Source organism: Chiloscyllium punctatum, chromosome 12 (genome assembly GCF_047496795.1).
Source record: "Chiloscyllium punctatum isolate Juve2018m chromosome 12, sChiPun1.3, whole genome shotgun sequence".
Classification (NCBI taxonomy): domain Eukaryota; kingdom Metazoa; phylum Chordata; class Chondrichthyes; order Orectolobiformes; family Hemiscylliidae; genus Chiloscyllium; species Chiloscyllium punctatum.
In genome coordinates, this window is record NC_092750.1 from 19,554,897 (window position 1) to 19,570,315 (window position 15,419).

A 15,419-nucleotide genomic window follows, 5' to 3' on the forward strand; every position below is an offset into this window, starting at 1 on the left:
TACACCTCTCATTATTTTATAACTTCTACCAGGTCACCTCTCAACCTTCTACACTCCAGTGAAAACAGTCCCAGCCTATCCAGCCTTTCTTTATAACTCAAACCTTCCATGCCCAGAAACACCCTGGTAGATCTCTTTTGAACCCTCTCCAGTTTGATAATATACTTTCTATAACTGGGTGACCAGAATGGGACACAGTATTCCAGAAGAGGCTTCACCAATGTCCTATACATCCTCAATATAATGTACCAACTCCCATACTCAAAGGACTGAGTAATGAAGGTAAGCATACTAAATGCCTTTTTAACCACCCTGTCTATATGTGGCACAAACTTTAAAGAATTATGTACCTGCACTCTTAGGTCCCTTTGTTCGACAACGCTACCCAAGGCCCTGCCATTAACTATATCAGCCCCGCCCTTCTTTATTATACCAAAATGCAATTTCTCACATTTATCCAGATGGAACTCCATCTGCCATTTTTCAGCCCATTGACCCATTTGATCAAGATCCCTTTGTAATCTTGAAAAACCTTCTTCATTGTCTACTATGCCACAATTTTAGTGTCATCTGCAAATTTACTAAGCATTTAACTTTTCATCACACAAAAGACACCTTAATAAATGACAATTGAAGAATTTCTTGATTCCAATCCTGAATGATTAAAAAGATTTTACAAAGGTGACTGGATTGGTCAAATGTCTTTTGATTTCTAATCAGGAAGCCACTCCAACCAGATTAAAGTCATTTGTGATCTCCTGGCTATATGGGCCTAAATGAAATTCATTGTGCAGTCTCAACTCAGTTCTCAATAGCCATGAGTTCAGAGTACAAAATTGCACACTTAATGGCACAAAACTGAACCTTGTTTACAAAGGCCACAAAAATGGTGAATCTGCGAGATTAAAATGCCTCAATGGTCTAGTAGAGCTCTTTGAAATCAAGGCTAAGACAAAGTTTTAGCTTTCATCAGAAGGCATTAAACTCCCCTTGACTGCATGACACCAAAAGTGAAAAACTGTTTCACATATACCTTATTTGTCACTTTTATTGCTGAGTTGGAGCATTTGTAGTCTTTTGGTTTTTGTCAGTAGTTTACTATTTGTGATCACAAATGTCTCGACCATAATTTAGCTCAGTTGGCTGGTTTCTAAAGTAGTTTGACCCCAGCACTGGCTGAGGTTACCATGAAGGACTCACCTTCTCAATCTCTCTCCTTACCTTGCCTGAGGTATGGTGACTCTCAGGTTAAATTGTGGGCAGTCATCTGTCTCTAATGAGAAAAAAAGCTCTTTGGTCTGTTAAAAATATGACAACTTCACCTTAAACACAGAGAAAAGATGAACAGAATTACGTATTGGCACTGCAGATGACAGAGATCAGACTTGAGAGTGTGGTGCTAGAAAAGCACAGCAGGTCAGGCAGCATCCCAGGAGCAGGAGAATTGACATTTTGGGTATGAGCCCTTCATCCTGGTGAAAGGCTTATGCCTGAAACATTGATTCTCCTGCTCCTGAGATGCTGCCTGACCTGTTGTGCTTTTCTAGCACCACACTCTCAACTACTGTTATCTTGATCAATCTTCAGAACTGGAGGAGGGGGTATTTAGTTGATGTATTTATAATCAAATAATGAACCAGACTGTAAATTTATCTTTGTTATTCAGAGTACTGGGGAGGTTACAATTATTAGATTAACTAACCATTAATTCACAATGACTGCAGACAGTTATGTATTTTGTGTTCATTTATGATGAACAAATCTGTGGAAAAGTCCAATTTAAGGAGCTGAATTAGAGTCATAGGTCATAGAGATGTACAGCATGGAATCAGACCCTTCGGTCCAACTCATTCATGCCGACCAGATATCCCAACCCAATCTAGTCACACCTGCCAGCACCTGATCCATATCCCTCCAAACCCTTCCTATTCATATACCCATCCAAATGCCTTTTAAATGTTGCAATTGTATCAGCCTCCACCACTTCCTCTGGCAGCTTATTCCATACACGTACTACCCTCTGCATGAAAAAGTTGCTCCTTAGGTCTCTTTTATATCTTTCCCCTCTCACCCTAAACCTATGCCCTCTAGTTCTGGACTCCCCGACCCCAGGGAAAAGACTTTGTCTATTTATCCTATCCATGCCCCTCATGATTTTGTAAACCTCTATAAGGTCACCCCTCAACCTCTAATGCTCCTGGGAAAACAGCTCCAGCCTGTTCAACCTCTCCCTATAGCTCAAATCCTTCAACCCTGGCAACATCCATGTAAATCTTTTCTGAACCCTTTTAAGTTTCACAAATCTTTCCAATCGGAAGGAGACCAGAATTGCATGCAATATTCCAAAAGTGGCCTAACAGCTGCAACATTACCTCCCAACTCCCATACTCAATACTCTGACCAATAAAGGAAAGCATACGAAATGTCTTCTTCACTATCCTATCAACCTGCGACTCCACTTTCAAGGAGCTTTGAACCTGCACTCCAAGATCTCTGTTCAGCAACACTCCCGAGGACCTTACCAGTAAGTGTATAAGTCCTGCCAAGATTTGCTTTCCCAAAATGCAGCACCTCGCATTTTTCTGAATTAAACTCCATCTGCCACTTCTCAGCCCATTGGCCCATCTGGTCAAGATCCTGTTGTAATCTGAGGTAACTCTCTTCGCTGTCCACTGCACCTCCAATTTTGGTGTCATCTACAAACTTACTAACTGTACCTCTTATACTCACATCCAAATCATTGATGTAAATGACAAAAAGTAGAGGACCCAGCGCCGATCCTTGTGGCATTCCACTGGTCACAGGCCTCCAGTCTGAAAAACAACCCTCCACCACCATTCTCTGTCTTCTACCTTTGAGCCAGTTCTGTATCCAAATGGCTAGTTCTCCCTGTATTCCGTGAGATCTAACCTTGCTAACTACTCTCCCATTGGGAACCTTGTCAAACGCCTTACTGAAGTCCATATAGATCACATCTACCGCTCTGCCCTCATCAATCCTCTTTGTTACTTCTTCATGAGACATGATTTCCCACGCACAAAACCATGTTGACTATCCCTAAACAGACCTTGCTTTTCCAAATACATGTACATCCTATCCCTCAGGATTCCCTCCAACAATTTGCCCACCACTGACATCAAGCTCACAGGTCTATAGCTCCCTGGGTTGTCCTTACCACCCTTCTTAAACAGTGGCACCACGTTTGTCAACCTCCAGTCTTCCGGCATCTCACCTGTGACTATCGATGATACAAATATTTCAGCAAGAGGCCCAGCAATCACTTCTCTAGCTTCCCACAGAGTTCTAGAATACACCTGATCAGATCCTGGGGATTTATCCACCTTTATGCGTTTCAAGAGATCCAGCACTTCCTCCTCTGTAATATGGATATTTTGCAAGGTGTCACCATCTATTTCCCTACATTCCATATCCTTTTCCACAGTAAATACTGATGCAAAATACTCATTTAGTATCTCCCCCATTTTCTGTGATTCCACACAAAGGCCGCCTTGCTGATCTTTGAGGGGCCCTATTCTCTCCCTAGTTACCCTTTTGTCCTTAATATATTTGTAAAACCCCTGTAGATTCTCTTTAATTCTATTTGCCAACAGTATCTCATGTCCCCTTTTTGCCCTCCTGATTTCACTCGTAACTATACTCCTACTGCCTTTATACTCTTCTAAGGGTTCACTCGATCTATCCTGTCTGTTATTCTTTGCTTGCATTGTTTTGATTAGAAAATCACTCCCTATCCCGACTCCCACCTGGATATAGGCTCAAACAAGTTTTAACTTATCAACTCTGAAGCAACCACATCAATGTTGTGTGCATTCAACATTCTACACAGTCTTACTTCTGTAGATTGTAAACTGTCGAACCTTGTTTGAGTAAGCTTCAAAATAGATATTTTGTACCTTGCGTTAATTTGGTCTCTAATGTCATCAACTAAAATTGGCTGAGAGACACGAGGGATCTCCAAAGAAGAGGATGGGGAAACTGATTGTTGCACTCCATAACAAAAGCAAACATTGCTGGAACAGCTCTGTAGGTCTGGCAACATCTGTGGAGAGAAATCAGAATTAGCGTTTCTGTTAAAGTGACCAAGTTTTTGTTCCCTAGCCCCTTTCCCTGAGAAAACACAATTCACTAGCTGGGTCTTTTAGCTAACAAACTAACCCCTGGGAAATTAACCCCTGGGGAATCTGTTGAAGTAAGGGGAAGGTTTCCTCTTTGATGAGTATGTAGCAACATTATAAGCACGTTTGCAAATGACACATTTACATTTTTGCTACTGTGCACTAAGTAAACTGTCTACAGATCTGTGATAAAGGGAGTCATAAAATATTAAGTCACACGTTTTTGTGGACTGTATTTTTTTACATGTAATTGAATTAATTAACCATGACATCCTTCTTACATTACTCCCTACTTCAGGCACAGTGGCTCAGTGGTTAGTACTGCTGCCTCATAGCACCAGGGACCCAGGTTCGTATTCCAGGCTTGGGCAACTGTCTGTGTGGAGTTTGCACATTCTCCCCTGTCTGTGTGGGTTTCCTCCAGATGCTCTGGTTTCCTCCCACAGTCCAAAGATAAGCAGGTTAGGTGAATTGGCCATGCTGAATTGCCCATCGTATTAGGTGCATTAGTCAGAGGGAAATGGACCTGGGTGAGTTACGCTTCGGAGTGTCGGTGTGGACTTGTTGGGCTGAAGGGCCTGTTTCCACACTGTGGGAATCTAATCTTTAGGTAGGCTCAGCTTTTGATATAATGTAAGACTTGACTCCAAACTGATCTCAGGAACAGGGTAACTGATTAAGATTTGCAAAGCAAAAGAGTATATAAACTCTTTGAAGTTCAAAGTGTCACAAGTTTGCAGCATTGTTAATTATGCACACTCATTGCACTGGACAAAACACTTGGAGCAAAGGCAAGAAATTCTGTCCTTTTATTATTTCTAACCAAGCATCACGTTGTTCTTTCCTTTGATGTGATTTACAGTTCTCAGTTTCCTGTCGGATTCCATTCACTTAATGTTGGGGAAATGAAGAGCCCTTTGGCACACTATTATATGTTTAAAGGAACAGCTGCCTGTAACTCTACATGCTACATAGTACACTATTGTGTGCTTCTGACAACAGTACAGCAGCTTCAAGCAAATTTACCCTTTAGGGAAGACTGTAAGTGGTAATCAGCAGGAGATTTCCTTGCCCATGTTTGACCTGATGCCATGAAATTTCATGGCTTCAGAATCAATGTCGAGATCTTGCAAGGCAACTCCTTCTTGACTGTATATTGCTGTTCTGTCAATTCTATTGATGCGATAGGGCATAGACAGGATAGTGATGGAGGTGCCTGGAATACTGTCTATAAGGTATGATTTGGCATGTATTTCTATGGTGGGCTACTTGAGTAGTCTGGAGGACAGCTCTCATAATTTTGACACAAGCCCACAGATGTTAGTCAGATGGACTTTGCAAAGTTGCCAGGGCTCAGTGTGCTTGTTCCCACTGCTGAGGTCTGTCTGTCTGGAACCATCACAAACCCTGTTCCTGAGTCACTGACTCTGCCTTTTCCTTAGAAACTATCCAAAGCAGAGCCAGGTGCTTGCAACACTGCTGTCAGATTTGACCCTGAGATAAGCTTCCAACTACATTTCCATGTCATGCGATGGACCAGCATTGTACCTTTGTCAGCACCTTCCAAACACATCTGGATGCATGGGGATATCACCACCCGCAAGTTCACCTCCAAACTACGTATCCTTCCTGACTCAGATCTTTATCATCGTTCCTTCAATGTCAATGGGGCAAAAACCTGGAACTCCCTACCATAGCATTGTAGCTGTAGCTGCACCAGGCCAACAGCAGTTATTCAAGGTGGAGGCTTCCAGCTGCCATCTTAAGGGCTATTAGCAATGGGCTATTGTATTTCCAATGGGTATGCACAAAGCTAAAAGATTTTAACTAGACAGTTACTGTCCAGTTCATTGCATCAAAGGCTAACAATCTGTATTAGATGGACTCTAATATTATAACAATATCACTGAAAATAGATTCCTGGGGGAGAGTTTTAACCACGTGCTGCACATTTCCTGCCTTAAAAATGACTGGGTGGCCAATGGAAGAAATCCTGTGTGAATCTCGGACACCATGTGTCAATGACTCAATTTGTAGCCAGCACTGCTGCATCAGAGCACCAGGGACCCAGGTTCGAATCTGTCCTCAGATGACTGTCTGTCTGGAGTTTGCACATTATCCCCATGTCTGTGTGTGTTTCCTTGGCCATGTTAAATTGCTCATAGTGTCCAAGGATGTGCAGGCTAGGTGGATTAGCCATGGGAAATGTAGGGTTACAGAGACACAAAGCTGAAAATGTGTTGCTGGAAAAGTGCAGTAGGTCAGGCAGCATCCAAGGAGCAGGAGAATCGACGTTTCGGGCATGAGCCCTTCTTCAGGAATGAGGAGAGTGTGCCAAGCAGGCTAAGATAAAGGGTAGGGAGGAGGGACTTGGGGGAGGGGCGTTGGAAATACAATAGGTGGAAGGAGGTTAAGGTGAGGGTGATAGGCAGGACCGGGGGTGGGGGCGGAGAGGTCAGGAAGAAGATTGCAAGTTAGGAAGGTGGTGCTGAGTTCGAGGGTTGGGACTGAAACAAGGTGGGGGGAGGGGAAATGAGGAAACTGGAGAAATCTGAGTTCATCCCTTGTGGTTGGAGGGTTCCTAGGTGGAAGATGAGGCACTCTTTCTCCAGCTGTCGTGTTGCTATGGTCTGGCGATGAAGAAGTCCAAGGACCTGCATGTCCTTGGTGGAGTGGGAGGGGGAGTTGAAGTGTTGAGCTACGGGGTGGTTGGGTTGGTTGGTCCGGGTGTCAGAGGTGTTCTCTAAAACGTTCTGCAAGTAGGTGGCCTGTCCCCCCAACACCCGGACCAACCAACCCAACCACCTCATGGCTCAACACTTCAACTCCCCCTCCCACTCCACCAAGGACATGCAGGTCCTTGGACTTCTCCATCACCAGACCATAGCAACACGATGGCTGGAGGAAGAGCGCCTCATCTTCCGCCTAGGAACCCTCCAACCACAAGGGATGAACTCAGATTTCTCCAGTTTCCTCATTTCCCCTCCCCCCACCTTGTCTCAGTCCCAACCCTCAAACTCAGCACCACCTTCCTAACCTTCCTTGGATGCTGCCTGACCTGCTGCGCTTTTCCAGCAACACATTTTCAGCTCTGATCTCCAGCATCTGCAGTCCTCACTTTCTCCTTACAGGGATATAGTAAGGGTTGGGTCTGGGTGGCATGATCTTCTGAGGTTTGGTGTGGGCTCAATGGACCAAAGGGCCTGTTTCCACACAGTAGGGATTCCATGATGACTTTTTTTCAATGGACATCCAACAGCCACAGTCAAGATAGAACAGGAGACTGTTTAAGTGTATACTTGGATACCAATTATGTTTTACATAGAAAAACAGGCAGAGCATATGAAGAACATATTGTTTTAATTTTATTTGGCATTGCCCAACCTAATAAATGATCCTCAAAGAGACTGTTCTGTAAAAGCGCACTTTTGCTTTTGTTTGAAGACTTTTCTGGGACTTTAAAGGATCTTCTGCCTCATTTCTGCCTGACCATCCCAAACATTAAACTCTCTGTGTCCTCATGAATAGTTCCTTGCCTTCAAGGTCTGAAGCTACTGAGGTTGCTGTTGGTTTTATTTGCCAGCTACTGCTCAATTAAATAATGCCCAATCCTGAAAATTGTTGGGAGCTTCAAAGTATGCCCTCTTGAGCAGGGAATTGTAGGCATACCATCAATATTGTGCACATTTTGGCTTTTGCTGAAAGATCTGTACCACTTTATCTGCAGCCTGCCAGCCAACCACCACTCCTTCAAACACTGCCAATCATGTGCCATTGAGCAGTTCCTGTAAGCTGGTGGATCAACCTGAAAACACTTTGAAGATGATGAAGGGACCTAGGTGTTCAGGTAAACAATTCTTTGAAGTTTGCATCACTATAGACAAGATGGTTGAAAAGGCACTTGGCACACTTGCCTTCATTGCAAAGTCCTTTGAGTATAACAGCTGGGAAGTCATGTTGAGGTTGTACAGGACATTGGTGAGGCCTGTTCTGGAATACTGTGTCCAGTTCTGGTCACCCAGTTATAGGAAGTGTATTCTTAAGCTGGAGACATTTATTAGGATGTTACCGGGCATAGACGGTTTGAGTTATAAAGAAAGGATGAAAAGGCTGGGACTGTTTTCACTGGAATATAGGAGATTGAGAAGTGACCTTATAGAAGTTTATAAAGTAATGAGAGGTATTGATAGAGTTAATGGTAGTTGTCTTTTCCTTAAGATGGGGATTTCAAAACTAGGGGACATATTGTTAAGGTGAGAGGAGAGAGATTTTTAAAAAAATGAGAGGCAAGTGTTTTACACAGAGGTGGTTCGCGTGCAAAATGAAATTGCAGAGGAAGTGGTGGTTGTGGTACAATTATAATGTTTAAATGATATTTGGATAAATACATGAATAGGAAAGATTTGGAGGGATATGGGCCAGGAGCAGGCAGGGAGGACTAGTTTAGTTTGGGATTATGTTCAGAATGGACTAGAAGAATCCTGACAGTGTGGAAACAAGCCCTTCAGCCCAACAAGTCCACACGACCCTCTGAAGAGTAACCCACCCAGACTCATTTCCGTACCCTGTATTTACCCCCTGACTAATAACCTACACTATGGCCAACTAAGTATGGTCAATTCACGTTACCTGCACATCTTTGGATTGTGGGAGGAAACCAAAGCACCCTGATGAAACTCACGCAGACACAGTAGAATGTGCAAACTCCACACACACACAGTCGACTGAGGCTGGATTGAACCCAGGTCCCTGGTGCTGTGAGGCAGCAGTGCTAACCACTGAGCCACCATGCCACACCGTGACTAGTTGGATCAAAGGGTCAGTTTCCATGCTGTATGACACTATGATTCTATAAATATCATCAGAGACCTTTCTGATAAAATGATGTTCAGGAACATGAAAAACAAAACATATAATATATTTACAAATTTACAGCGGCCCACTCACAAATTGTGCCACATGAAATATAACAATTTATGTTTGTCATCCCCATGTGTTACAATAGGTAAACTTGAGAATCCTTGTGAAAATGCAATCTGTGTTTCTTTTAATCTCAGTGCAGAACTCAGAACTGCTTGAGTGCAAATCTGAAAGGAGGTACAGTTAGCTTGAATCTTTTTTGATACAGCATTAGTAATGGTTTGAGCTCAAATTGGTTTGATTTGATTTGATTTATTGCTGTCACATTGTTCCTAAGTACAGTGAACAGTTTTGTTTTGCAGTACAGACAGATCATAATGAACAAGGACGTGCAGATGATAGGGTGTTTAGACAGAGTGAAGCATACAAGGTTGCAGTTGCACAGCAAATGCATGAAAGCAAGAACAACACTAGCTTTGAAGTTAGAAACATCCATTTAGCAGCCGAACAACAGCAGGGAACAACCTGTTCTTAAACCCTTAAACCTGTCGGTACTGTTTAAGCTTCTGTGTCTTCTGCCTGACGGAAGAGAGTATGACCAGCATGGCTGGGGGGGGAGGGGGGAGGTGGTCTTTGATGATGTTGATTGCCTTTCTGTGGCAACAATAAGCGTAAGTAGAGTCCACAGATTGGACCTTGGCTTGCGTGATGGTTTGGGCTGTATTCACATCTTTCTGTAGTTTCTTATGGTCTTGGGCAGAGCAACTGCCATACTAAGCCATGATGCATCCATAATAATGCGTTCCATGGGTGCATCTGCAGAAGTTGGTGAGGGTCCATGTGGACATGCCAAATTTCCTAAGTCTTCTGAGCAAGAAGAGGCGTTGTGCCTTCTTGACCAGTGCATCTTCATGGGTCTATGTTCACTACCCAGGATCTGTCTTACCCCCAGGATCTTTGTGGGAGGATGAGATATTTTGGTTGTGCTCAAGCCTGGTCAGTAGATCTAATAGATACAAGCAAGGCACATCTCAGCAGGCTAGTTTGCAGTCTCAGGAGTAGCTTTATCTCAGTATTCCAACTTTAACCTGTGCTGATGTGCCTTGGTACTATTCTTTGCTGGCACCAATGCCTTTGAAATGTGATTGAGATAGACTGATATTCAAAGGAATTGACATTGCATTAAAATTCTGACCTGAGCATCTTGCTAAACTAATCGATCTAAACCAGGCAAACCATTCTGTATCTCCTGCATGAATCTATGGCATAGTCACGTCTGTGCCATAGATTCACCAGTTTAATCTTACTTGCAAGTAGGCAGACTCTGAGTAAGGCTAGAATTTCAACTTATCAAGTACATTAATTGCTTCTTCAGTCTGAAATCACACTTACGTATTCCTTTGTTTCCATGAGTGAGGTTATATATGATATGATTTTAAGGATTTCCGAATATTAGTCTATATAACATATAACACAGAAAGTAAAATTCTTGTGAGGCAGGTGCCTTGAAGTTTATTAAAAACACTCTAACTACATACATGACTACAATATCAAAGATGTACTGTATACACATAGTCTGAGTCCTCTGCTTACTGATGTTGCTATACATTTCATTCACATAACTCATTGACTGAACAGACCAGATTGATTCCAAGACACAATGAGAGACTGAGGTGATGTGGATACTTTTATACCAAGGCAATACATGTCATCATGTCATGTAATAAGAGAAGCAATAGCCTCGTGGTATTATTGCTAGACTATTAATCCAGAAACTCAGACAATGTTCTGGGGAATCGGGTTAGAATCCCGTCACAGCAGGTGGTGGAATATGAATTCAAGAATTAAGAATCTACTGCTGACCATAAAATCATTGTCAATTGTTGGAAAAGCCCATCTGGTTTGCTAATGTCCTTCAGAAAAAAAATCTACCATCCTCATCTGATCTGGTGTACATGTGATTCCAGACCAACAGCAATGTAGTTGACTCTCAACTGCCTGCTGTAATGGCTCTAGCAAGCCACTCCGTTCAAAGGCAACTAGGCATGGATAATAAATACTGGCCAGCCAGCGATGCCCATGTAGACAGGCTAGAGGCTGGAAGAACACAGCAAGCCAGGCAGCATCAGGGGGTGGAAAAGTCGACGGGGGTCCCATGTGTGAATGTTCAAAAAAATCTTACAGGTACAGACCTCTCTGGTCTGGTCTGGAATCTATGCCATAATATAATGATATATAATCACTAATAATGATTGGTTCCTCTTATAGTGAAATCTGTAAATGAAGCATAAGTTTGTGCAACTCTCTTGCTGGATGGGTTATTTGACCAGTCCAACTGCCTATGATTCTGCTGCTTCCAAATCTTATAGTGCCCTTGCTGTTTCTAACTAATTTCAATAATGTGTCTTGTTCAGCAAAAAGAAGTGATTATTTTACATAATCAGGATCGATGGGGGTCAAAGAAATTGAGATAAAAGCTACACTGGAGAACCTGTTGAAGTGCGCAAAAACAAATCCTTTGGCATCTTCAGACTTGGGTTTGATCTCAAACTACCCATTGAACTGAAGATTGATTGTCAAAAGGAAATTGGTGGTAGATGTGACACTATTGTCAAGACGAAACCACTAGTTTGGAATGGGTACTTTGTATTAGTATGTCACTAAAGCAGGTACTGAGGACTACGAACGTAAGAAATACAAAAACCTTCTGTACTAAGTATAATAACATTTGAGGCAGTGTTCAGTGAATTTTCTTTCATCATCTGGATATACTGTGTGTGGAATGTAGGTGAACATAAAAAAATTTATAGAATTACATAAATATGAAAGTCTACTCACTCTGCAATGGCTTAGGTGACATCGTTTTGGAGGGACTCATCCTGATTAATTATGGACATGAATTCACGTCACAAATTTCCATGAGCTGATCTTTATTTCGAATGAATTAAAATTGGAAAACTGCGCTTTCAGCATGAAATTTGGCAGGAAATACTAACAAGGTTTGATAAATAGAACATGAAGTAGTTCCTTGGAGTACTCTTTTAATGAAGGAAGCTAGTGCAGTTGGGACTTATAAACACGCTTCACAGTTCTTGGTGTTGTGAAATGAATATCATTACAGATTCATGTGTAACAAAAATATGTACAATTTTAGCCTCCCTTATTTTGAGGTGGAGCCAGTTTATTCTGACTGTGGAGATCTATGGTTGAAAGAAAACCATCAGAAAGAAGATATTTAAACTTTCTGAAAGTCCATTCCAGAGTTGCTTTGGCAGAGGCTGAGACACACCCATTCATAGCCCGCTCCTTATGTTGAAAACAACAAATGCTGGAGTTCGCAACGGGTCAGACAGCATCCATGGAGAGACAGCAAGCTAACGTTTCGAGTAGATGTGAAACATTATTTGCTCTCTCTCTCCATGGATGCTGTCTGACCTGCTGTGATTGCCAGCCTTTATTGTTTACAGTACAAATTGCAGCACCGACAGTAATTTGCTCCGACCGTTCCTATGCTGTAAAGTTCCATAATGCTGACTAGGCAAGACCTAATTTGGTGAAAAAAACAAATCAGTAACTTGAGAAGGATGTAGATGCAAAGATTCAAATAATCAACTTTCCCTCCGAGCAGTATACCTCAGCATCGTTTGCCAGAATTAAAAAAAATAAAAATATAGTTCCATAGAATCTCAGGAAGAATTCTGAACATATTATGAAAATCAGTGTCGGAAGGTATGCATTCCCAAGTGTGGAAGAACTGTGTATATTGGAATGTTACTGCTTTGTTCCTGTATGAGAAGAGAACTGCCCGAATTGGATTTTGTTTTGTGCTTTTCTTGATTAAATCTTTCTTTACCACTGTTTTTCTGTTCTGTTTCCTGCTGTTCAGAGGATCTGATGTGAGGTAAGACTGAATGTGTCATTTTTCATTCTCACAGTAGTCAGTCACCTTCATATACAAGTTATTCCATTGGTCAAGGTGCAAAATCTATGATACTACAGTAAAATGGCAAAGAGATACATGAATGCAATGGTGTGTTTTTGGTGATGGAATATTCCAATAATCATGTGGTTAGTGTGTTATATAATGTAACAATGTGACCTTCCTGAGATGGTGCAGAAATGAGGCGATGGTCTACCTCTTGCATTGTTACAGTATAATATGGGTGAGAAGCTAATTGTAATGTGTAATATTGATGCTGTGGAATCAGCTTCAATATACAGTAGAACCCCCGTATCTGCAGATTTGGTTTTCACGGTTTCAGTTATCCACGATTTGCCGCAGCCCAGAAATATTACATGGAACATTCCAGAAATAATTCTGGGGGCTGCCGGGGAGGTAAATTTCCCATGTTAATTATAGGGTTTGCTACTATCGCAGTTTCGGGGAGCCGCGGTACATCTTGGAACGTACGGTGTGGGGTGGGGCGGGTACGCCTGTATATCTCTCTCTTATTTACTTCGACCCTATGACTACTCCTGTGTTGTGACCCTATGACTACTCCTGTGTTCCTGTATGATATCAAGTCAGAAATGAGCTGACATTTTCTCCAAGTACGTAACAAATGAAGCTGTGGTTCTGAGCCCCATCATAAACCCATTCGCTCAGTAATTAGCCACTGCTTTCAGTCACCAAATCTGTCCTTTTAGATCCTCAGCCCAGATTGACAGCAGTACTGTCAGTAGTTCTACTGTCTGTGATCAATATATTTTTGTTAAGCAAAGATATTAAGAGATGTGAGCCAAAGGCAGGTATATGGAATTAGGCCGTAGATCAACCATGATCTCAATGAATGTTGGAAAAGGCTCAAGGGGCTGAATGGCCTACTCCTGTACCTATGTTCCCATCTGAACCCTTGTCCCTCAATTGCCTCTCCAATTTTTCCATATCTATTTTTCACCATATTTTCACCTTTTTTAAGGTCCAGTCTTATTAAATTAAGATTACAGGCATCTCTCCCATCCCACACCATGACTGATCTCCCTTTTCCCTGTTTTATTATTAATTTTCCTCTTAGCGCACCCTTTACTTAGGAACATGAATCGACCATTCAGCTCATTGTGCCAGCTCCACCCATTCAGTTTGATTATGGATGATCATCCACTCCAAATCTTTATTTTTTTCGATACTACCCCTGCATCACTTAACGAATTATAATTTTTGCATCAAAGGTTTTGTATAAATACAACTCATTCCTAGCATTCTGTTCCAATGGTAACTGTTGGTGAGATGAACTGATTTTGGTTGATTGCCTGCAGGAGATAAATGATCAGTAGATTTTTCAAAAAGGATATTCAGTACTTAGTCAAAAAGATAAAGGAGGTGTATACAAGGTTTAGGAAATTGAAGACAAACAGAGCCCTGGAAGAATGCAAAGATTACAGGAAAGACCACAAACAAGGAATTAGGAGGACAAAATGTCTTTGGCAAACAGGAATAAGAACATCCCAAGGCCGTTTAAACATATATAAGGAACAATAAGGTATCTAGAGAAAGGGTATGTCCAAGAGAAAGTGAGGACTGCAGTTGCTGGAGATCAGAGTCGAAAAGTGTGGCACTGGAGCAGGTCAAGCAGCATCCGAGGAGCAGGAGAATCGATGTTTTGGGCATAAGCCCTTCATCAGGAATTTGGGTGGGGATGTGGCAGAGGAGGGTGAAGAGTAGGTCCAGTCAAGGAGACGGGAGTGAATTTATGCATGGAGCCAGAGGAAGAGGGTGAGGGTCTTAACGAATATTTTACATTCGTATTCACAAGGGAGAAGGGCATGGTGGGTGATGAATCACGGGAGGGTTATGTTGATATTCTGGGGCATGTCAAAATAAGAAAAGAAGGAAGTGTTTTAAAATGGATTAAGGTAGACACGTCCCTAGGACCTGATGAGGTATATCCCAAAATGCTGAAGGAGGTAGGTAAGGAAATTTCCAGGGTGTTATATGAATCTTTGTATTCTCTTTATTCACAGAAGATGTACCATAGGACTGGAGAATAGCCAATGTTGTTTCTTTGTTTAAGAAGGGTAACAGGGATAATCCTGAAAATTTCAGGCTGGTAAGCCTTCCATCAGTGATAGGGAAATCATTGGATTCTTAGGGATGGAATTTCCTCACATTTGAAAAAAATATGGACTTATTAATGATAGGCAGCATGGCTTTGTGCAGAGAAGGTTTTGTCTTACAAACTTGATTGAGTTTTTTGAGGAAGTGACAAAGATGACCGATGAGAGCAGGGTAGTAGATGTTATCCAAATGGACTTTAGCAAGGCCTTTGACAAGGTCCCTCATGGCACATTGATACAACAAGTGAAGTCACATGGGATCTGCAGTGAGCTGTTAAGGTGAATACAGAACCGGCTTAATCATGGAAGACAGAGAATAGCGGTGGATGGTTTTTTTCTGACTAGAGATCTGCAACCACAGCTTTCCGC

At 42.1% G+C, this 15,419-nt stretch overlaps 1 protein-coding gene across 1 annotated transcript in view; it reads left to right on the top strand.

Annotated features, from left to right (window-relative positions):
• Window positions 1-15,419, top strand: part of lhfpl4a (LHFPL tetraspan subfamily member 4a) — a 191,553-nt gene that overhangs the window by 162,955 nt on the left and 13,179 nt on the right. Inside the window, exon 4 of the mRNA XM_072581993.1 lies at window positions 12,883-12,897. Coding sequence (XP_072438094.1) covers window positions 12,883-12,891 — 9 coding nt within the window. The 3' untranslated portion in view covers window positions 12,892-12,897. The remainder of the gene's footprint in view (window positions 1-12,882; window positions 12,898-15,419) is intronic.